Source organism: Phocoena sinus, chromosome 16, assembly GCF_008692025.1.
Source record: "Phocoena sinus isolate mPhoSin1 chromosome 16, mPhoSin1.pri, whole genome shotgun sequence".
Taxonomy (NCBI): Eukaryota; Metazoa; Chordata; class Mammalia; order Artiodactyla; family Phocoenidae; genus Phocoena; species Phocoena sinus.
In genome coordinates this window covers 48452857-48477761 of record NC_045778.1, presented here as the reverse complement: position 1 = coordinate 48477761, position 24905 = coordinate 48452857, and the positions used below count along the sequence as shown (strand labels likewise).

The 24905-nt window shown below is 39.5% G+C and overlaps 2 protein-coding genes across 10 annotated transcripts in view; one reads left to right on the top strand and one right to left on the bottom strand.

Annotated features, from left to right (window-relative positions):
* The window catches only part of KIF20B (kinesin family member 20B), a 75109-nt gene extending 67898 nt beyond the window's left edge, over positions 1–7211 (bottom strand). For 2 of the 5 annotated variants that reach the window (XM_032607873.1, XM_032607877.1), the window contains exons 1-3: positions 7083–7211; positions 5985–6243; positions 3516–3663 (exon numbers count right to left, since the gene is read on the bottom strand). In XM_032607873.1, the coding sequence (XP_032463764.1) occupies positions 3516–3663; positions 5985–6037 (201 nt within the window). In that variant the 5' untranslated portion in view covers positions 6038–6243; positions 7083–7211. Of the gene's footprint in view, positions 1–3515; positions 3664–5984; positions 6244–7077 lie in introns of all 5 variants that reach the window. The other 3 variants (XM_032607878.1, XM_032607874.1, XM_032607876.1) reach the window with 3 other exon arrangements.
* PANK1 (pantothenate kinase 1) overlaps positions 6978–24905 on the top strand; it is a 111904-nt gene continuing 93976 nt past the window's right edge. For 2 of the 5 annotated variants that reach the window (XM_032607885.1, XM_032607882.1), the window contains exons 1-2: positions 7385–7501; positions 13406–13552. In XM_032607885.1, the coding sequence (XP_032463776.1) occupies positions 13499–13552 (54 nt within the window). In that variant the 5' untranslated portion in view covers positions 7385–7501; positions 13406–13498. Of the gene's footprint in view, positions 7086–7356; positions 7846–13405; positions 13553–24905 lie in introns of those variants that run through there. The other 3 variants (XM_032607883.1, XM_032607886.1, XM_032607881.1) reach the window with 3 other exon arrangements.

Here is a 24905-nt window from a genome sequence, read left to right as displayed (position 1 = left end):
TGATTATCATGTGTCAGAGTAGATTCAACAGTTGTAACAAATGCACCACTTTGGTAGGAGATGTTAATAATGAGGGAAGCTATATGGGGGTAGAGGGTATATGGAAAATCACTGTACCATCTGCTCATTTTTGCTGTAAACATAAAACTGTTCTAAAAAATAGTCTGTTTAAAAACAAATAAGTAAATAAATAGATTGACGACACCAAGTGTTGGTGAAGATGTGGAGAAACTCAACTCTCCTACACTGCCGCTGAGAATATAAAATGCTATTATCACTTGGGAAAAGTTTGGTAGTTTCTTAAAAATGATCCAGCCATTCCAATCCTAGGTATTTATCCAAGGGGAAAAAAATAAAGGAAATATATGTCCATATAAAGATTTGTACACAAAAGTTCCTAGAAGCTTTGTAATAGCCAGAAACTATAAACACAAATGTCCCTCAGCAAGTGAACGGATAAACGGATAAATGAATTGTGGCATATCTAAACAATGGACAATAAAAAGGAATTACCTATTGATACACACAACATGCATAAAACTCAAAATAATTATGCTTAGTAAGAAAAGAGTGCATACTTTATGACTACATTTATATAAAGCTCTAGAAGTACAAACTAATGTTTGATCAGCCGTTACTTGCAGGTGTGATGGGAGGGAGGGATTACAAGGAGGCACAAAGAAACTTTTAGGAGTAATGGAAATATTCACTATTCTTGACTGTAGTGACAGTCTCACAAGCATATGCATTATGTCAAAACTTGTCAAAGACTATACTTCAAATATGTACAGCTTATTGTATCTTAATTTTACTTCAATAAAGCTGTTAAAAATATAATTTACAATAGCATCAAATGCCATGAAATGCTTAAGAATATATTTAACAAAAGCTATTGAAGGCCCCTACACGGGCCTTCAACAAAAGAAGTATAAAACATTGCTAAAACCTTAGAGACCTAAATAAATTGAGAAATATACCACAATCATGAATTAAAACTCTCCAGTATTATTAAAATAGCAATTCTCTCCAAATTGATTCTAGATTCAATGCAATCCCAGTCAAAAATCCCAGTAGGCTGTTTTGTTGAAACTGGTAAATCAATTCTAAAATTTATGAATATATTTACAGAGAACCTAGAAAAGGCAAAATATTCCTAAAAAAGAGAAGCAAATTTAGAGAATTCATACTACCTGATTCCACGTATTATTATAAACCTACAGAAATAGACAGTGAAGTATAGGCATAAGGATAAGCAAATAGGTCAATGAAAGAGAATAATCCAGAAACAGATCCACACATAGATACCCAGCCATTTGATTATCAATAAAGACACCAATTTAATGGGGAAAAGAAAGTCTTTTCAACACATAATGTTAAAGTAACTAGATAAATGGAGGTTAAAAAAAAAAAAAAAATCAACCAACCAATCAACCTGTATCCCTACACCAACTATACATAAAAACTAATTCAAGATGGATAACAAATGTAACCATTAAAACAAAAGCTCTAACCATTTCTAGAAGAAAATGTTTTAAAAAACCTTCACCACCTTGGGCAAAGATTTCTTAGGACTTACAAAAGAAATCACCGTAAAAGAAAAGAAAGTTAAATTAGACTTCTTTAAAATTAAAAACCTCTATTAATCAAGACACTATTGATCTGATAAAGGATATGTATCTACAATGCATGAAGAACTCTCACAAATCAGTAATAAGACAAACAACCTAATTTTTTTAAGTAGGGAAATTATTTGAAGAGACATTTTACAAGGGAAGGTATAGGAATAGCCAAGAAATACTTGAAAAAGTGCTCATTTCGGGAAATGCAGACTAGAACCACAACAAGGTACTATACACACTCATAAAATTACCAAGTGTTGGCAAAGAGGTGGAAGAACTGGAACCTGCATACGTTGCTGGTGCTGGTACAGTCGCTTTGGAAAACAGTCTCAGTTTTCTTATGAAGTTAAATATGCACTTACCATGTGACCCACAATTACTCCTAAGTATCGACCCAAGAGAAATGAAAACGTAAGTTCACAGACAGGCTTGCACATAAACATTCAGAGAAGCATTATTTATAACGGCCCCAAAATGGAAATCACTCATATGTCCATCAAACTGTAAATGGATATGTGGCATATCTGCACAATGAACTACTATTCAGCAATAAAAAGTAACAAATTACTGACACATGATGCATGATGGATCTCAAAAACAACATGCTAAGTAGGGATCAGCAAATTTTTTGTGTGTAAAGAAAAAACACTTAATATTTTTAGGCTCTACAGACTGTCACAACTACTCAACTCTGCCACTCTGTTGCAAAAGCAGACCTAGAAAATAAGTAAACCAATGAAGATGACTTGTGATATTTGATTTTTACGTCATGAAACATGATTTTTCTTTTGATTTTTTTTCTTCAACCATTTAAAAATATAAAAACCATTCTTAGCTTGTAAGCAATACAAAAACAGGAAATATAAAACCAGGCCATTATTTACCAACCCTTGTATTATGTGAAGGAAGGCACACACAAAAGTCTAGTAATGTATAATTCCATTTATACACCAAGAGGCATTTATCCCTTCCTCTCTTCTTTATCTATGATTAAATGAGCTAAAGTAAAACAGCCTAGCACGTGATAGGTATTAAATAATTATTATCCTTTTATCTATGTTCCCTGTACTCCTCTTTGCCCCTCCATCTTTCATATAAAATGGGTTAGTCCATCTCTCTAAGGCATCGAAATTAATAATCTAATCTGTAATAAATAGAATATAAATGGATTGAAAGTAAATGTATAAGAAAAAGTCTATAAACACAGCAAACATAGTGACAGTAGGTAGGGTAGTAGAAAGACTTATTTCTTAAACACTACTAAGTTAATTTTTTTTTAATCTGCATTATTTTTTAAACTAAGGCCTGCAATTCCTAGGGGCATAGCGGAATATTTTACATTTCTGAGGGAACCACAGCAGTACTTGACACATGTTGAACACCACAAACTATTAGCTTGAAGAAGTTCAGTTTCAACCTTAGATCACACTATTTCTTTTGATGATGTCATATCTTAGTGAAGCTGGATTTTCCAGTGGTGGTTGTGATAAAAAGCAAGTACGACCCCAAAACAATGAAGAACAGGAAATGCAGGTGGCAGTGTCTAATTTGATCCCAAAGCTTGAGAAGTTGTACAGCACCCCCAACGCCCACATTGCCCATTAGTAACTAACCGTGGCTATTGAAAACTAATATTTAAAAATTTCATAAGTTATTTTTTTCTCAAATGGCTACTAGGTCAGGGCATAAATAGTCATTAAGGTGTCTGCACCTACTATGTGAAAAGGAACTGTTATGTATTTAGGGCACCATGAAAAAATTGCTGAGATAGAAGTTTGCCTTAAACCTACAAAGTTTGGAAAGCTCTGCTCTAGTTGTACCTGTCCACAAGTGTGTGTGTGTGTGCCCATTTGCTCTCAATCATGATAATCAACATAATACTTTTCTTGTACTTACCTCAGTGCTTGAAGCAACTAAGGAAAATTCACGAGAGAGGTCAAGCTTAATGCCATCAAAATTTATTTCCGAAGGCCTCGCAACTGGGTCAGCACTGAAAACATAAGATGGTCTAGGCACTCCATCTTGATTTACATTAGATTCCATTCTGCAAGAATAACAGTAACTTCCTTAGATAACCTTAATAAATCAGCATATAAGCTATCCATAGTTTATAAAGTCTGTGAGTCCAGCCCACTACTTCTTGCCATGTAACTACATTTCCAAAAGGAAAACATTAGACTATTTCATCTATAACATGATGACCCATGGAAAGGACAAAAGACAATTATTTACAGATTTTAAATCAAATTAATACTGGATACAGCCTACCACTACTATTCATGTGCTGCAGCCTATGCGGAGATTCAGCCAAAGAGATTTCATGAGTAAAGGTAACCCATAAAATAAGAGAGTATAAAACACTCAGACTCTGCCTGAAATCCTCTCAGAAATCAAACAGTAAGGGCGGAGTAAATTATAACCTTGTGTTATTTTAGTTATTTAGTGTCTTCTGAAGAACGTTACGTACAGACTTTGTAATGTTTTAGCAATTAGGAGTCGGTAATCTGGACAATTACTTTCAACTGAATTCTTCCAAATAATGCAAGTAAAAAGTGAAATAACGTATGTGAACATATTCAAAACAGTACCTGATACATCACAGGTCTTAAAAATTAAGGTAAACATGGAATAATGCATCAGTAAACTATTACAACTAAATTAAACATCAAGTCACTAAATTTAAAGGTAAACTTAGGGGTAATCTTCACTGATAAAATATTAACATTAAAATATTTACTGAGAATCTACTAGGCGAACAATACCAGGGAGAAATGGAGAGAGCACTCTATTCTTTGAATATTATGAAATATTCAGAACAGTGACTGCCCACTAGAGTTCCTGGTTCAAGAAGGTAGTTAGTAAGGGGCAACCATGGGGGTTAAATAAATGAGCCAAAGATGGCCCCTGTATACTGGCCCTGCATTGTTTACTTCTTCACAGCAGGCCAAGATCATTAGTTCAAAAACCCACTGAGGGGCTTTCCTGGTGGCGCAGTGGTTGAAAGTCCGCCTGCCGATGCAGGGGACATGGGTTCGTGCCCCGGTCCGGGAAGAGAGAGGCCACAACAGTAAGAGGCCTGCGTACCACAAAAAAAAAACAAAAAACAAAACAAAACAAAAAAAAACCCACTGAGGTGTCAAACTCAAATTTTTACACATCTGTTTGCTTTACATATAGCCAAAATAAGCTCATTTTTAACCATTTAGAGCCCAACTGGTTCCCACATCCCATGAAACTGCACCCAACCATCTGCTAGCCACAGATAAAAGCCAGGACTATAAGACCCCAAGCCACTGCTACCCTTTGGAGGTCTCTGACATAGTGACTCCCTACTGTGCTACTGAGCAATGTATCACTTACACAGAGCTGCCTCTCCTATTACCCCCACCCCTCCCAATTCCCTTACCCTCTTCCCCTTCTAGGTGACTGGCCCTTCACTCTAGTCTCTGGAAAGTCTCATGCTGTGGGCAACTTGCCAAGCACGCAAAGTGCCTGTCAAAGTGCTACCCCAGTAAAGCTCCTCGTACGTTACTGCCACCTTGCGGTGTATCTTTTTCCTTGATCAGTCCTGAAACCCCCAAATTCAATACAACAGGGCTGTTTTTGGTTTTGTTTTTCCTAAACTGCAAAAAGAGTTAAAGAAATTACACATTTACCTTCAACAAAACCCAGCAAACTACAAGATCACCAATCATACAATTAAGTAAGTTTAATATCTTTATTGCTTTTTTTATTGTATAATCAGTGACGTAATCAAAATGAGAAAATTACTTAAAGGCAGTTTGATAGAGTATTTCAAACATGCAATTTATGGGTGAAAATTAAGAAAAAAGGTATCTGATAGAATAAAAAATAATCACTGATCTAGAATATGGGAGGAAAGTGTGCAAAAATATGAACGTACTGGCTTGACATTTCATAACTCAAATTTCATAGAAATGCCCAGGAAACTGGAAGGTAAGCTTCAATCTTTGCTTTCAATTAATTTTTGGTTAAAAAAAAACATATTGATAAATCTTTTATGAAATTACTAAGTTAAAAAGAATATTGTACCTCCTTAAAAAAGGTTACAGTAGTTTGTATGTGCTCATATGTTCAGTTTTCAATGAATAAGCTGCCTCTTAACAATTATAAAATTAATGAGATGTACTATCACTTCCTGGACTTTTAGTTAACTTCTACTTATGTGTGGCCTCCCTAACTAGACTAGAAACTTCTTGAGGGCAAGGACCTTGTCTTATACTACTCTGTATCCCCTACAACAAATTCAGAGATTTATGTAGTGATAAAAACTCCCTGTATAGTGGCTTAATAATAATAAATAAAATCGTCTCTGCAAAAAAAAAAAAAAAAAATTGGTCTTACTCTTTTCTGATATTATCTTTAGCAACAGCAAGGTTCAAGACCTCATTTCTCATTTCGGAAGGCTGTTCCCACGACTGAGAAACAGCATCTTTTATCTTCTCTCCAGTGAGATTTCATGGTTGAAGACTGATGAAAAATAAAATCTGCTACTGAATGACGTTTCTGAATGTCATCCACAAAATATAGTCTCAAGAAAAGTCTTCACAACTGATGAGTCCTTTATATTATTTTGCAAGCTGAAGTCTCAGGTCTTGGACATCTAATAAAAAGTACACGCTGTTATGCTGCTTCGGGGTGAACACGTTGCCTTGTTTTAAGAACAAAAACAAACCTGAGTTTGATCACCTTGGGGATTAAAAATAAGCTAACCTGTAAGGCATGACCTTTTGTCAATTAGTCCTTCAGTAAGGAATATTAAAGAGCTGCACCAGGCAGGAATCACTGAGCCAAAAAGTAGAACGAGATGGGGGAAACCTCCCAAACTGGGCGATGACAGCAGTCACTGCACTCGTCACACACACCCCCTTCCGCTTAGCACTGCGAAGCCCAAGAAGGGCGATCCCCGGGCACCGGCAGCAGCCTGTAAATAACTGCACAGACGGCCACCACAGGGCCCCCATCCCTCCCAAATAACAGCACGTCACTTGCCGAGCAAACTGCTCACCTTAGGGATTCAGGACACCAGATTTGGCAATGGACGCCTGATCCTCAACACTAACAGCAGCAACAATAATAAAAATATTAATGATTGCAAATACTTAGTGCCTACTATACACCGGCACTTTCTAACAGGTTTACATATTATCATTTTATCTTCATAAGAGCCCGAAGAGGTAGGTTCTATTATTACCCCCTCATACAGATGAGGAAACTGGCCCAGAAAGATTAAAGACGTTGCCTTGCGTCACACAGCCAATAAGCGGCGGAGACCAGATTTAAACCTCAACGCGAGTACAACGGCTCAACCCCCCACAAAAGCGCACCCGGTGGCCCAGGCGTCTTCATTGCTTCGCAACCCAGTTCCTGAGAGTAACCTCAGGGATGTCCCGAGCCCCGTCGGAAGGTGCTCACACTGCCTGAGACCTTTCCTCACCTCACCTGGTATGTGAGCAGTCCCCCACCTCCTTCCGCGTACCCTCACTTGCAAACGTTGCCCCGCCGGCCCAACCTGGGAGCAGCACCAAGTTATTTTCGTTTTCAAATTCAAACGGAACGCTGGGAGTGGGCGGAGCTTCCGGAACGACGCCCCGGAGCGCAGCCGGCTAGAGCTGTGGGCTTCCCTCCCACCCGCTCCCGGGAGAAGCTTTCAAATTTGGGGGCGGGTCTCGGAATGCCGGGTGACCAATGGGCGGAAGCGGCCTGGTGAGCGGCCAGTGGGCGGAGTTTCCCTGGGGCTCTGCTTGCCGGGCTAGGTCGGGCGCTGCCTCGGGGCTGCGGTGGGTACCACCCTCTGTTGGCGGCGGCGCGGATCTCGGATTCCATCCTGGAGACAATAAAGACGTGGCGGTGGCCCCGAGGTGAGGTAGCTGCCACACTTAGCCCCGCGACTACAACTAGGAACCAGCCAACGAATGGCAGGCCTTGTCCTTGCGGGCCGGAATAGGCTCCGCATCGGGAGAGTCACTTTGAGCGCTGCCCGCACTCGGAGGGTCACTTCCTTCGCTGCATGATCCTACCTGTCGTCCACAGCGGCCCTCGTGGACGAGATACATTTTTCCCAGAAAAGATTTTCAAAAGCATTTTCTCTTTTTGTTTTCTTGTTTTTGCCATTCTGAAAATATAATGCAACTACCGGCGTGAGGCGCTGTACTGTGACAGTCTATCTTCCATGCATAGGCAAGGTCTTTGCTGTGCCCAAAATGTAAGTGCCAGTACATTTTATCTGCTTCTTTTAAAGTGATCCTCTTCTTTTGATGCGGTGTTATTACAGTCATATGACAAGTATTTACTACTTAGGCCATCTCTCCCTGCTGTACTTCATTTTAAAGAAAAGTAACTGCTAACGTTAATTGAGCACTTACCTTGTGCCAGTCATGGTGCTAAGCATTTAAAACTGATTGTCGTACTGATCCTGAGAACAACCCTGTGAGATAGGTACTGTTATTATGCCCCTTTTATAGGTTTTGAGGAAACTGAGTTCATATGATTAAGTAATTTGCTCAAAGGCATACAGCTATTAATGGTGGAACTGGGATTTTAAACTCAGCTGAATGACTTCAAGACCCACCCTCTCACATGTGATCTTATTTTTGACTCTTTTACTTGGTTAATAGCATTTGTAGAACAGTACCTGGTTTGATGAGCTTACTGTCTTCCTTTTCTTATTCTATATTTATATTTCCCATAACCTCCCCCTTCCTTCTCTAACTTCCCACTGCTTCCTTATTCAGTTTGCCTTCTTTATCCACAAAAAAATCATATTTGTGGTGAGCTAGTTTGGAGTAGAGAAGAGGATGCAGGACCAGGAGTAAAAATGAACAGAGAAAGTAGGTGTGAAAGGGAAGAAAGGAGGGAAGATAGAATAAAACTGTGCTTTACTGTTCTGGCTGGAACTTAAGTCTTTAAGGGGCCGCTGTGTCAAAGTCTCCATTTCTCCTTCAGGCACTTCTACCCCTAAATCTGCCCTTCCTGCCGTACCTCATAATGCCTTTATTGCTTTTACTAGCTGTTACTGATTTCCAGCTCCAGGTGCTACATTTATTTATGTTCAATAGATATTTATTGAAAACCTTCTATGTGCCAAACACTAGGCTAGGAGTCAGTTGAAACAGTGGAGGAGAGCTAGCAAAACAGACCCTAACCTTCCAGGAGCTTATATTCTAATAATTGAGAAAAAATTGCAAAGACAAATAATTGAGAAATTACAACTGTACTGAGTGGTTTGAAAGAAATGTTTAGAGCTGAAAGACTATGTCACAGGGGAACCTGAGCAAATAATGTTTGATCTGGATCTCCAAGGGTCATTCGGCGTTAACTAGGTTTAAAAAAGAGAGGAGGGCTTCCCTGGTGGCGCAGTGGTTGAGAGTCCGCCTGCTGATGCTGGAGACGTGGGTTCGTGCCCCGGTCCGGGAGGATCCCACATGCTGCGGAGCGGCTGGTCCCGTGAGCCATGGTCGCTGAGCCTGCGCATCCGGAGCCTGTGCTCCGCAGCGGGAGAGGCCACAGCAGTGAGAGGCCCGCGTACCGCAAAAAAAAAAAAAAAGAGACGAGTAAGCACTCCAGGCATAAGGAATATAATACCAGGCACAGGGGCAGGATAAATACTATACAAGATCCAGTGGATTCTCTGTCTTACTTTATTCTAGCTCCCAGAAGCATTCCACACAGTTTGTTTCATCCACACAGTTAAATGTTTCAGCCTTGAAACTTCACTTGGCCTCTGGGTCAGCAAAAGTTTATTCTCTCCTTGTTTACTCTTAACCTTACTAGCTGCCCAGCTTAGTCTTCTTTTCTGTCTCTTCTGCCTAAACTCTAAATTATGGGAATCCTCAGAGCTTGGTTTTGAGCTTCCCCCCTCCCCCACCTTTTTCTCTCCTCTACAGTATTCCTCTTGGCAAACTCATCAACTCCCATGGATTTAAATATCTTTATACTGATAACTCCTAAATTCCTTATCCTCCCCAGACCTCTCCTCTGAACTTCAACCAAATGCAAATATCTCATTGTCCACTTATCATCTCCACTTGGATGTATAACAGACATCTCTAACTTAACATATTCAGTATGGGACCTTGATTTTTCATTCCAAAACTTAAAGCCTCTCTTCCCAAATCTCTGTCTCAGTAAATGACACCACCATGTATCTACCCTGTTACTCATGAGAAAGAATCATTTTTGAGTCCTCCTTTTCCCTCACCACTCTCATCCAGCTCATAAATGTATCTGTTGTACTTTTGTGTTATAAGTGAAATAAATACTCCTTTCCCTTTTCATTGCTCCGACCACTGCAGCCTCCCATCTGTCTACCTGCTTCAGGTCCTGTTCTCCATTCTTTATAGGGCAACGAAACCAATCTTAAAATGGAAATGATCATGTCAGTCCCTAGCTTAAAGCCCTTCAATGAATTTTTAGAATAAAATAATATTTATATGGTTCAGTGAAGAAAAAGTGCAAAAGAATATACAAAGTATGCTAACTCTTGTGTAAGCAAGAAGGAGAAATGAGAGTCTACATACTTATATGTATGTATACCACACACCCATTTTTGGCCTATTTTTGAAGATAGAAATACAAAAACTATAAAACAGAAAATTAGTTGAAAATGGTTATCTATAGGAGATGGGAATATTTTGCAAGGATTAGTGATAGGAGTGTGGCTCTCTGAATAAACTTCTTTTTTAAAAAAAGAGGACTTCCCTGGTGGCGTGGTGGTTAAGAATCCACCTGCCAGTGTAGGGGACATGGGTTCGATCCCTGGTCTGGGAAGATCCCACAGGCCGCAAAGCAGCCAAGCTCATGCACCACAGCTACTGAGCCTGCTCTCTAGAGCCCACAAGCCACAACTACTGAGCCCATGTGCCACAACTACTGAAGCCCGTGTGCCTAGACCCTGTGCTCCAAAACAAGAGAAGCCACTGCAGTGAGAAGCCCAAGCACTGCAAGGAAGAGTAGCGCCTGCTCACCGCAACTAGAGAAAGCCTACGTGCAGCAGTGAAGACCCAATGCAGTCAAAAATAAATAAAATAAATTTTTAAAAAAGAGTTTTGCCTTTTCAAAAAATTAAATCTAAAACAATGGAAATAAAAGCAAGCCCTAAAATTTAACACAAAGAAAGAGGTGAACTTACCTGTATATCAAATTGTCAGCATAGCCACACAGAGAAAAAGAACTTCTTCAATTAACTTGAGCATAGTACTCTATATACTGGAGTTAGGAGTTGTGGGATCCAATGTAAGAGCAAAAGATATGTAAATTAGACATCAATAACTTGGTTTAGTAGGTTTGATGTTTAAAGTGGTATTGGTTTAGTAATCTTGAATCTATTATACATGTGTTATAGGAAAAAGCAAAAGAGTAAATATATTCATGTTGTTTGGTACCAGGGTTCTCACTGTGGGAGAAGGGAAATAACAAATATGGTATGATAGAAAGTAAGGAAGAACCCCATGATGATGGATTTGAGTTGGTAGTAGAATGACATTATTATTATTATTTTTTATCTTAATTGGGTCCACTGAGAGGGCCTGAAGATCTGGAAGCTCTGGCACCCCAGTAACAATGAGCACCCCTAGGACCAAGCCACACAAATGGTTTCTAAATACCATTTATCACTAAGAGGAACCAGTACTCCTTGGAGAAAAGGCTGATTCCAGGACTGGAGCAGGGAAATTATAAAGTGAGCCTAGAACATTCTTGTCAGAAAGCAAAGAAGTCCTTAGAAATTAATAGGGTCATTCCTAAAGGACACTGGATCTGGCCTAAAGGGGCTTCCACTAACCATGCTTGGAACAATTTGAACCTCAAAAAGAATAAGAATAATGATGGTAATAGATTAAAACAGGTTTAATTTTTTTTTTTTTTTTTTTTTTTTTTGCTGTATGTGGTCCTCTCACTGTTGTGGCCTCTCCCGTTGCGGAGTACAGGCTCCAGACGCGCAGGCTCAGCGGCCATGGCTCACAGGCCCAGCCGCTCCGCGGCATGTGGGATCTTCCCGGAGCAGGGCACGAACCCGTGTCCCCTGCATCGGCAGGCGGACTCTCAACCACTGCGCCACCAGGGAAGCCCAGGTTTAATTTTTTAAGTCCTCTTCGTTAGCGGGGTGGATGGGGGAGAAAAGGACTAACAATGAAAAGCTCTTCTTTACACAAGAATGCCAGTTAATGAATGCAAAAATGAATGCAAAAAGAATAATAAAATATTCCCCATATTGCAACTCCCATTGTAAAAATTGACATAGATAAAGCTTATCAAAGAATACTAAAACAATGGATAAAGGATGCTAAACCATTGGCTAAAAGGTTGTTGGGGAGCAGGATATTAACACTATCTCAAAGAATCACCCTAGAGATTAACTCTTAATTAGGGGAAAAGGTAACTTTACAATGTAGAGATTTATTTATGAGACATACCTTAATCAAGTGAGGAAACAACATCACCAGTAATGGGACTATCTATCACCTGGTACTATTTGTGCCAGCAATGTTTAACCTGAATCTAATCACGAGTAAACAATCAGAAAGTAGAACATCTTACAAGACAACAGACCCAGGCTCTTCAAAAATGTCAGTGTTCGGGAAAGAGAAAATCAAAAGGTGGTGGATTGCTTTAGTCAGGAGAGAGGTGTTGCTAAATGAAATTCATGAATCTTGATTGGTTCATAGATTTTTTTAAAAAGTAACTGCAAAAAACAATTTGTGGACAATTGTGGAAATACAAATATGGACTACAACGTAGATGATACTGAATCAGTATTAAATTTTGGACGTGTGATAATTTGTGACTATGTAGAACCATGTCTTTGTTTTGGGAATATGTTTGCTTCAGTATTTAGCAGCAAAGTGTCACAGTGTCTGCAACTACTTACCTTCAGAAGATTTGGGGAAAAAATAAAACAAAAACAAAATAGAAAGATGTTAGGGAGAACAAAAGAACAGAGAAAATAGAACCAAAAAAGCAAATGTGGCAAAAAGTTAATAATTTGTGGATCTAAATAAACAGTATAGCGATGTACATTGTGCCACTCTTTCAACTTTTCAAAACAGCTTGGAGCTTTTCTAAAATAAAAAGAAGAGGGAAAAAACTTCCTAATTCTTTACAATGGCCTACCAGGCCCTACAGGACCAGGCGCCAGCCAATCTCACTCCCCACTTTCTTACCTTTGCGCAGTGAGTTGATCTACTCTGGGTACCGCAAACACACCAGGCTGTTTCCAGCATATGTGAACCTTTGCATGGGTTCTGTCCACCTGAATTCTCTCCTCCCCATTCATCATGTGGCTCACTTCTCTTCCTCCTTTACATCTCATCTATATAGTATTACCTGCTTAGAGAAGACTTTCTGTCCATCTTATCTCACATGACCCTCTTTTTATTTGTGGGCTCAATTCCATTTTCCTACTTTTTACAACCAGCAATTATTATATTTTTTATAATAATTATTATATGTCTGGTTTTTGTTGTTCTCCCACCTCCTAAAGGTAAGTTCTGTGAGTACAAAAACTGTGTTTCTCTTTGTCACTGATGTATCCTCAATGACTCCATAAATACATGGTGATCAAATAAATATTTGCTGAACAATGAGCAAAGGCTGATGTGCCTGGGGTGGGTAGGTACCACGGAGAGGGACGGGCCAAGGCTAGATCCCACAAGGCTTAGTCAGCTCAGTTACTGATTTGGGTCCTTATTCTAAGAAGAATGAGAAATCAATGGACTGTTGTAAGCGTGCGCACCCTACAATACAATTTGCCTCTGTGTTTTGAAAAGGTTAATCTGGAGCAGAGAATAGAGTCAGCCAAGGAGAATGTCCTTGAACCAGCTGGGAGGCTATTGCAGGCATCCCAGCAAGAGGTGACAATAATGTGGACTTGGGAGATGCCTGAGCAGATGCAGAAGACTGGACGGATTTCAGAGGTATTTTTTCCCTACGTTTTCCATTTCAGCACCAGCCACTGGGTTTTCCCTTAGACACATAGAGCCAACTTGACTGGGAGATGCTTAAGATTTAGTCCCCATTCCAAATAATTCCCTTGAAGTGAACATTAGCATAAGATGAAAAAATTGTTAAGTTACGTCAAGCCGATGGTCACAGCGTCTACTGGTAGTAATAGCTAACTTTTTATGTGCCAGTTGCTATTCTAAGCACTTTACACTCATTCAATCCTACATACCCTATATTTTGTTATTAGTATCCTGCATTTAACTGAGGAGAAAACTGAGACATGGCACTATTGAGGAATAGTAAAGGTATCTGCTACGTGGAGGTGTTAGGTTTAGTTCAGGTAATGTTTGTAAAGTACTTATAAAAGTGGCTGGCACATGTTAAATAATAATTTGTTGTATAAACAGTAAACAATGGAATTGGAATTGGAATCTGGGTAGTTTGGCTGTAGAGTCTGTGCCATTAACCACTGCATTCTACTGCCTCTTAAAGTTTGGACTGAACACCCTTGGAATTCTATTAAAAAGACTGAGTGCCTAGCTCCTGCTGCAAAGCCACCTTCAAATGCAGGACTAACATAGTTTTTCAACCCCAAAACTTGATATGTATTGATTACAAAGGTTTGAATAACAGGTTCAATGAACATTTATCGAGCATCCATTATGCAGCAGGTATCTCTACCCTTAAGACATCTTCAGTTTAGAGCAAGCCTTTCTCAGTCTGAGATTTCAGTAGTTAATCCCTAAGGCACCCACTGTATGTAATGCATTAATTTCACTCCTGTGTCTCTAGAACGGTATTCCTTCTGTACCATCCTGAAAAAACTGAAAAAATAGTGACACAAATAATTCTTTTATGTCCTGTGGTTTATACGGGGAACTCCATGCACAGTTTCAAAACAGTATGACAAATGTTATGGTAGAAGTGTACAAGGAGTAATAGCTGCAGAATGAGTATGGTTTAAGAGTGACACCTCTGAAGTTAGGCAGATCTGAATTTGAATATAAGCTCAGCCACTTACAGGAAGTGACCTCAGGAAAGATATTTAACTTCTTAAAGTCCCATAAAGGTGTGAGAATTAAAATAGCATTTGTGAGTTATTTAGTAAAGTCCTGACACATCGTGTGTTTCATTATGGTGGTTATTTTCATCGTCTGCTTATTAAGTCACTGGAATGCAAGCTCATGAATGTCTGTCTAGGACCGCTATAGCCCTGACACCTAGAACAGTGCCTTGCATATAACAGCCATTGAATAAATATTTTTTGTATTTAATTAATAAATGGCATCCAGCAAGGAAGATCTCATAAAGTGGCATGTAGGCTAAAATGAATGAATGGGATTTGCCAGTGAATTGCAGAGGGAAGCCCTTCCCGGCAATGAAAACATATGAGGCAATGAGAAAAAAGACAAGAGCACACAAAAGTTTACAAAAACTGTTAAGTACATAGTTCTGTAAAACTGTGAGTATAGTGAAAGTGAATAATGTCAGGAGATGAAAAAAGTAGGTGGGACCTAGAGCATGAAGAGCCCTGTATAACTGCTAAAAGGAGTTGAACTACTAAAGTTTATAGGGCATAGGAGGCTGTGCCCAGCAGAGACATGGAGGGAAAAGTGGAGGAAGAGAAGCAGCAGAAAGAATTAGGTCTATAATATCTCAGTCTCATGATCTGGGAGTCAAGATATGAAGGACAAGACATAGAAGTTTATTATTTATAGGTGCAAAGGTAACCAGTAGAGGCAGAAAAATAACCATAATTCTCTTGGCTAAATGCTTCTCTGTCATTGTAGGAAGTAAATAGATAATATCTGTAATTGATACATGAAGAGATAACATTAAGAGCGTGCTATATTCAAAGATATGTCAAAAGAACCAAAAGTAAATTATGAGGGTGATTGCTTCTGGGAAGCAGGGCTGGAGTTGTGGGCAGGGGAAGCTTTTCGTTATAAACTTTTTAAAAATTTGCAGTAAACATTTTCTAATGTAATGTGTCAGAGCAAAGACACATTTCTTTATTAAGCACTTACTCTGTGTCAGCTGTAAGACCCCATCATCTTAGTGAAGGAGGCTCCCCACTCCTGAGTCTGCAGAGGTTGCATCTTTTGCCATCTTTCTAAAACATGCTAAACTACTATGTGCCTGAGAGCTTCTGCACTTTCTGTTCCCTCTATCTGTTCCTTCCAAATGTCTCTGCATGACTAAGTCCACCTCATTATTCAATGTTACCCTCCCCAAAGAGGCTGTCTTTGCCCACCCTCCCTGCAGTTGCTCCCTTCACCCTCCAACCAGTCACTTTCAATCCAGTTGGCCTCTTTTACTTTCTTCATGACACTTACAATAACTGAAATTACCTTATTTATCTGTTTACACTATGTCTTCCCCCACCACAGTGCAAGCTTATGAGACAGAGACCTCATCCATCTTGTTTACTATGTCCCTAGTACCTAGGACAGTGCATGGCACATAGTAGGTGCTCAATAAATATTCATTAGGTATTCAATAAAATTTTATTAATTGGATGTATAGATGAATTAGTACTGTGCATTTTCCTATATGCCATCTCATTTAGTCTTAAGACCCTAATACTTCTCCAGTATAAATATATACATGTAAATACATATACACACACACATACACCAGAGATGGGTTTCCCAGTCCAGACTCTTCCAAGTGCCAAAACTGTGGCTTCTCTTTCTTCTTCATTTTCAATGTCCTCTGGTGGTGAAGGATCTCACACTATTTTGAAAAGATGTTTTGTGTCCTGTTAACAAGGGTAAAATTAACAGACAGCAGTTCACGTGGGAGGCTACCAAAGTCATAGGACACAGGTGGACATCCTTCACCTGGATGAGCTAAGAGGCCGAGCGCAGGTGCTGTGATGACCTGACAGTGATGACAGTAGCACCTGTGGCTCTTCTACACAAAGAGGCATGCTCACTTGAATGGTGGGGATGGGCTGCAGTCACTGGCCTCCCTTCCACATAGCTCTCCAGGGTTGGTCAGCAACCATCTCACATGGGCTCTCTCCCCACTGCCCTTTTGTGGAAGTCAGTCAATTGAATATTAAATGTCTCTTTCTCTTTGAATCCATGATCTAACAATCTCAGTTGTCCACAAGTCAACATGGATACATGTAACTACACGGAAGTGTGGGGCAAGAAAGAAAAACACAGCATTAATATTTCAGGACCTTTTCTCACTGCAAATATGAAAAACCACAACATTCTGTTACCAAAATGGAAATATTTAAAACCAAAATAGTACTATTTATACATCATATCTTGCATTGTTTTATAAATAGCACAAGGCGGTGCTAGTGGACCTCACATACATATTTTTTAACAACAATTATAGCCTTTCTGGTCAACTTTTCTATTCTAAAGACTTCTGTTTCTGATGAGCTATTTCAAGATTCTAGCTTCCTCAGAAGGAGGAAGCAGGATCGTGCCAATATCATCTTTTTATTTTAGAAAATATTATCTTTATTATATGCTTTTCAGATTTCAATTACTAGAGAGAATAATGATGTCATGAATAGTTTGATTATTTTTTGGTTGAGGGAAGCCAATGAATTACTGTAATTAATTGATACATAATGAGACCAATTTTAGTAAATCCCTCAAAACATACAATCTTTGCTCTATGCCAACAGGGCCTTAGTGATATTGGGAGGGAAGAAGGGAAATGAGAAAGGGGAAAAAGAGGAAATGCATATTTGGATACTTTTTGTTTTCAGTCATCCAAAAGAATATTTCTGAGTCTTTAGTCACAGAGTTATAGAATATTAGAGACGTAAAGGGGCCTGCAAATTTATACATTTATACAGTATTTTTTACAAACTTATCACATGTTTTAAATATAGTTGTGTCAAAACTTAAAGCTTTCCTTCATTGAATGCATGGAAAGTGGTCCTATCCTGTGGTCAACCAGACCACAAATGACAAAGCCATATGACCAAATTGACAAAGCCAGTCCTCATTTGCAAGCTAATCACTAAAATCCGACTTATTTTCTCTCAAAAAAAGTCTTATTTTATTTTTCAGTTCAGATGTGTTAATATTTCTTTTAAGCAATAGTATCAAAAACACTGAGAAGTAAGTTATAGAATCCATGTTGTACAATATATTTCTAAAAGCAATCAAGATTAAAATGATACAACTCTCATATAATTAATTTTACATTAGTTCATTGAAACAAAGTAATACATTTTTCATTACTTAATTTGCAGTAATACAATGTAGTACCCAGCTAAGAGTAGAAGTTATGTATGAATGAGGACCTATGAGAGCATGTATGATATTCTTTAGGAAATGTACAATACATGATTCAAAATCTGAAATGCTTAATAAAAGTATACACTGCTTATATTAATCAGGGTAATTAAAGCTAGCTGCTGTAAAAAAAAACTCCACACTGTTTTTTTTCTTAATTTTTTAAAAATAAATTTATTTATTTTATTTTTGCTGCTGCTCGCAGGCTTTCTCTAGTTGCGGTGAGCGGGGGCTACCCTTCACTGCGGTGCGTGGGCTTCTCATTGCGGTGGCTTCTCTTGTTGCAGAGCATGGGTTCTAGGCACGCGGGCTCAGTAGTTGTGGTCGCGTGCTCTAGAGCTCAGGCTCAGTAGCTGTGGAGCACGGGCTTAGTTGCTCTGTGGCATGTGGGATCTTCCTCGACCAGGGCTCGAACCCGTGTCCCCTGTACTGGCAGGTGGATTCTTAACCACTGCACCACGAGGGAAGCCCCACACTGTTTTATTTGTCATTCATTTCATAGCCCCAGTGAAAGTAGGGTGACTCCGGGGCAGCTGTCTTCAAAATAGCAGCTTGTTTCCTTTCATCTGGTAATCTGCAATATTGAACTCCATGGGCCCAGAAGAAGGGAAAGAGAGCTTGAATAATGGTGCTGGGGGAGTTTATAACGAGGCCTGGAAACTGGTGTCCATTACTTCTGCTCATGTTCCTGTGATAGGAACCCAGGCATGTGGCCTCAATCTAACTGCAGGGCAGAAAGGGAAATGTGGTTTTCCTGCACAATCAGGAAGAAGCCCAGCTGATGAGCACATAGCCCATCCCTGTCACATAGCTAATAACTAATTGGTCCAGCAGCTAGCAAATTCACATGTTGTTCTTAGGAGATAGTAAAAAGTAAATAATTCAGAAGATGAAATAAAATGGGAATGTACTATAATCAGAATAAATATCTCATGATCTAGATTTGATAAAATAGGGTTCACCTCCCCTATTGGATGATATACAACTAATCTGAGAAAAATCTTGTAAAAATCTTACCTGTGGGTGTTAATCAGTGTATCTTTAAAAAGTTGGTATTCCTAAAAAAATCCAGTTACACTGAAAAATAATCGACATCGCTACCACCGCCGTTCATAGGCTATTTGAAGGTGCTTTCCTTTCTAGCTAATGACAAGGGCCAGGATGAGTATTTTTTAAATATCTGAAAAGAATTGCTTTCCTTTAAAAATTTTTTTAAGCTGTGTTTGCTTTGCTCTCATAGAATTTTCAAGGGCATTGCATTCTTTGATTGCAGTCCAAAAAGGGCAGAAGTACAGTCACCCCCACTACCCATTCTGATTTAATTCAGAATATCCCAACATCAGCCCAAATACCCTGGTTCTAAAGCAACATTTTGCTCTTATCAGAAATACGTATAAGGAAGACAGGCATTGGGCAGTTTTTTTATGTGCTTTGATTAATTATTCAAGGAGGCTTCCCCTTCCCAGTCATTTGAATTGTCCCTTTCTTAGGTAACCAGGAGATTTTTACTTCTTGGGACAATGCACCATAAGAAGATTCCAGATAAGTGAGTGTATGCCTTTCTTTTCTAAAGTAGGAGAATGGACCATAGTAAAGGGAGAGGTGGGAACATAGAATGTATGCTCAAGACAGAGGAAAGAGTATGTTTAAGCTGGGGGAAAAATAAGTAGGGCTGTATGGTCAAGTAGACAGGTCAATTCCAGGCTCTGTCACTTAGAAGTTTGTGACACTGGGCAAGGTCAACTGACCTTTCTGAGTCTGATGCTTCTTTCTTTTTTTTGTTATTGGAGTATAGTTGCTTTACAGTGTTGTGTTAGTTACTGTTGTACAGCGAAGTGAATCAGCTATATGTATACATAAACCCCTTCCCTCTTGGACCTCCCTCCCACTCCTCCCCCATCCCACCCATCTAGGTCATCAAATGGCAGCTTCTCTTGGGTACAGAAGGTACCAATAAATGGTAGTTCTTATTACAATCTTACAGGAGAGACCCATGTAGAAAAATAACATGAGCATGGCCTAGATCATAACAAATATGATCTTCTCTCCTGAGGGAGAGAATCCTCATTGGATTTTATACATTTCTCATATTTATTTACTAGATTTTAAACTCTTCTGGGTTTACAGGAACTGTGCTTTACTCATTTTTGCAAACTCCTCAGTCCTAAGGACTGCTCTTGCACCTAATGGAAAAAGATGAAAGACTTGGGACTAAATCAACAGTCTTCAGTTCATATGAGATGTTCGATGAAGATCTGAACAAATATGATGAGAGGATGAGAAGAATGAGGGAGAAAAGCTGGCTCTCCAAAAAGAACTCATAAAATCACACATGGTTTAGGGCCCAAACCACAAACACTTAAAAGGCATTCAAAATTCTAATGAATTATTTCTAAGTTGAAGGAAATATTTTAGTAGAATGTCTAAAATACGTTTTTAATTCTGAACTTGATTAACAATAATTCTGAGTCACAGTTGGGATATACAATTTGTGGAGATGTTAAAAAAAAAAAAAACCATTCAAATGAGTGAATATTTAGGGGATATTTGTAGGAGTGTTTGGGACAGATCCGAAATGGGTCGTTTTATTTCATTTGTTCTGATTACTCATTGTGGGGCAATAAGTAACTAGGCAGATTAAGTACCAAACAGATCATTTGGGACAAAAAGAAACATCTATATTCAATGACTGTAAATTTAGCCTATCCAGCCTCTTCTTACCACATCTTCACACTATCCAGCATGGGGCTCAACTACTGGCTGTGTCAGTCAGCCAAGAGTATCAGGTTCCTTTGCTAAAAAATATTCCAACTCAAATCATCTTGGCACACAATACCAAAAAAATTTCTTTGTCCAATAAAGTGACCAAATTTTAGGAGACTGACTAGAAACAGAAAAGCAAGTTACTAATGGAGCTTTTCTGAAATGTTACCATCAAGTGTCTAGACGTGATCTGGGGTTTGTTTGTTTGTTTGTTTTTCTGTTCATTCTAAGCAGCACCCATGGGGCCTTTCATTGGAGGTGTCATATCTTTCATTGACAATGAGCTGTTTTATTCTGTTGTTTTTTGAATATTTCCTCTTCTTTGTTCCCTCCATTCTTTCCTTCTGGGACTCCTCTTTGTTTTTCTTCAAATGTTTGGTGACTCTCGGTTGTCCTTCTGTTTGCATTTTCAGTTGTCTCTTAGCCTTTCCTGTATGTCTGAGTGCTTATCTGTTCAATGTTTCTCCTTCCTGTGGTTATAGGGGAGAGGCAGGACATGCTACCAGACTGAGTGGATCAGTAGCTCGTCTTCTGGGCACGGGAACTCCCACTTTCTTTTGGGGTACACACACCTCTTGGTTACTATCCTGCTTATAATGCCCAGGGGGTCCCATTGGAATTGCCTTTGCTGTTTGCTGCATAGCAAACAGGTGGAAGGAGAAGAAGAACTGCCTGATGGTTCCTACTGCTGTAATGCTACCAAAATCACACTGAATGTTAGTTTGGGGCTGCCTCCCGTCCCTGTATTCGCTTTCCCCAAGCTTGGAGCAGTACTGAAGCCTGACTCCAACTTACAGGTGCCCTCTTCTTTAGTGTTGGGCAGTGGAACCCTCCTTCAGTGTTATCCCAGTTCTACTTTCTGTCTTTCAGCAATTTCTGCAGAATTTTTGATCCATTTAGAGCCATTCATCTTGTAAATCAACATGACCTCCAAATATCTATATATCTACATATATATATATTTTTTTTAGGTTAGTTTTAGGGTTTAGATCAGGGGAGGAAGGCTGGTTGAACATGTGTTTGTTAATATTGCCATATTGATCGAATATCTCTGTAGAAGTTTTCCAACATTTTTAAGAGACATACTACTTTTCAAACAAGATCTCATGTAGAGGATCAACATATTAAACAGGTAAAAGCAAAACTGATCTAGTTGAAGTAGAGGAAGCAGCCCTGCATGTGAACTCATTGGTCTCCCTTTGGCTCTTCACTGCAGTTCCTGAGACCCTCAGGAACTTAGGGTTGGAATGGAATCCAACCCTAAGATTTTGTGGAATCTAAGATTCTATGGAATCTTAGAGCTCTGCAGAACAGATGAAAAACCATTGACAAGATTTATAGTCCAGGAATGCCTGGCCCATTATAGGTTCTTAATAAATACTAGCTATCATTATGGATAAAGAAGATGTGCTGTGCGGATGGAATGGAATACTACTCAGCCATAAAAAAGAATGAAATCTTGCCATTTGCAACCACGTGGATGAGCCTAGAGGGTATTAGGTTAGTGAAATAAGTCAGACAGAGAAAGACAAATACTGTATGATATCACTTATATGTGGAATCTGAAAAATGAAACAAACTAGTGAATATAACAAAAAAGAAACAGACTCACATATATAAGGAAAAAACTAGTGGTTACCAGTGAGGAGAGGGAAGGGGAGAGGGACAAGACAGGGGTAGAGGAATAAGAGATACAAACTACTGTGTATAAAATAAATAAGCTACAAGGATATATTGTACAGCACAGGGACTATAGCCAATATTTTACAATAACTATAAATGGAGTATAATCTTTAAAAATTGTGAATCACTATAATGTATACCTGAAACGTATAACATTGTAAATCAACTTATACCTCAGTAAAAAAAAGTCCCCAATTAATAGACAAAAAATAAAAAAGTAACTATCACTATTATTACTGTTAAAAACATTGCCTCTCTACCTTCCCTAGCCCAAGGCCTTCCGTAGGTCCTCATACCAACTTCTGCCATTCATTCTGGCAGTCCCATCTTGGAGAGAAGGAAAAAAATTTTTTTACAGAATCAACAGCAGTTGAGCACCTACTAAATATACCCAGGCACTCTCCCAGGCCCTCACATGTTAACCTGGCTTAATCCTTACAGTGATGCTATGAGGCAAGTGTTTGATCTCCAGGATATGATGAAGAAATAGGAGCTCAGACAGACATAGAAGGAATGTACACAAATTCAAATGAGTAAGAAATGTCCAGTTATTTTATTTTCTTAAATTTAATTAAAACTAACTCCTAGCATGACTCCACTAGAATGGCAGGAAATGACATCTCAGCCATTCAGGGACCTGACTCGGGATTCTGGCTCTTGCCCAGTGTGCTAACGCGTGGAGAGGGCCTGTCCTGTCCTCTCTCTTCCAACTGCCTGTATATCTGCTGGATCCCCATTTTCTGTACTAGAAAAGTTTCCTCTGGAGTGAGCCACTCCATGGCTTCTGTGTGACTTGCGATGTCGAGGATCTTTGAGGGGTTGGGGCAGGTCAAGGTACACCCCACCTCACAGCCGCCCTCTCTGAGCACTAGCTTCCTCCTCCGGCCACTGCACTGAGGCTACTCAGATCTCAGGAATCCTCCCACCCACAGACCCCCATTTTTAGTGACAGGTATGTTTGTCTTTTCCTTCTTGCTGCCCTTGAAGAGTCTCCCTTTCTCCTTCTAAGAATCCGTAGGGGACTTCCCTGGTGGCACAGTGGTTAATGAGACTCTGCATTCCCAATGCCGGGGCCCAGTTTCAATCCCTGGTCAGGGAACTCCATCCCACATGCATGCCACAACTAAGAGTTGGCATGCCACAATTAAGGGGTCCTCGAGCCACAACTAAGGAGCCCACATGCCACAACTAAGACCCAACACAACCAAATAAATAATATTTTTTAAAAAAAGAAAGAATGTGTAGAAGACTCTAGCAGAGTTTGAACTTTAACAAAACAAAAAGTGCTCCATGGAAATGTCTGCTTTCCTTGTGCAAAAAAAACCCCAAGGCAAGAAATACCATGAGTCTTTTGCTGAGAAAGGGAGTGGTGAGCACAGGATATAGAGAATATGAAAAATTGATTCTAAGTTTTCCTGCCTCAAAAATTAAGTCACTGATTGACCCAAAGCCCCGCAGTAGTAAGAGGCACACCAACACCACCTGACTAGGACACGCACGGGTAGACCAAGCTCCAGTCGCTGCAGGGCAGGTGCTCCTGGGCAGGGGAGAGCAGCAGCTGCAGATTCTAGCTCAGAGTGGCCCTGTAACCACATTGATGGAGATCACGAGTGGATGAGATCCAGGGACTAGAGTCTTATTAGCAGAGTCTGCAGTCCGAGCCGAGAGCTGACTCACCTACAGGGACATTCCATCATCTTACACTAGACAAACAGTGTGTCCCAAGGACAGAATCTAAATTATTCTAATCTTAGGGCTTCCCTGGTGGCGCAGTGGTTGAGAGTCCGCCTGCTGATGCAGGGGACACGGGTTCGAGCCCTGGTCCGTGAAGATCCCACATGCCGCGGAGCGGCTGGGCCCGTGAGCCATGGCCGCTGAGCCTGCGTGTCTGGAGCCTGTGCTCCGCAACGGGAGAGGCCACAACAGTGAGGCCCGCGTACCGAAAAAGAAAAAAAAATTCTAATCTTAGAATTTCTGCATCTTTAGGCTTATGTAAAGCTTTGCTTGCCAGAAACAGAATGACAACACTATTAAAAAGCATTTAAATGGAACAAACCCAGGCACTTTCTCAGATTTTAGTACATGCATCATGTAAGGGAAAGTTAAAAGGAAATGACTTTTTACACATAAATGTGCTTACAGATTTTCGGATTATATCCCTTTGAACAATAATTTCATATTTTTAGATGAAAGACTTTTAATCCTTCTTCAAACAACCAAGAATTTAATTTTGTTCTAAATTAATTTACTTGCAATGCTAATACGAATAGTTTGTCATTATTCAGATATAAAATGTTAAATGGCCAAGGAGTTAAATCACAGAGAAAACTGAACAACTTAATTTTGGATCTATCTTTATTTTTATGTATACAGTGGTATTTTTATATTGACCTCAACTGTCAAAAACACATTAAAAATAAAAAAGCAGGGATGTGAGAGATGGTATAATTCCTCTGACAGCCAAAATAGCGTTTATAATGTTTATGTTTTCATAAGTGAGACCCTTGGACCCACAATTTTTGTGTTTACCCCAGTTCACTTTTCCTTTACTAAACATTCTAGATGTGTTGTAAATTATGGAACAAACAAACAAACAAAAACAAGAAAA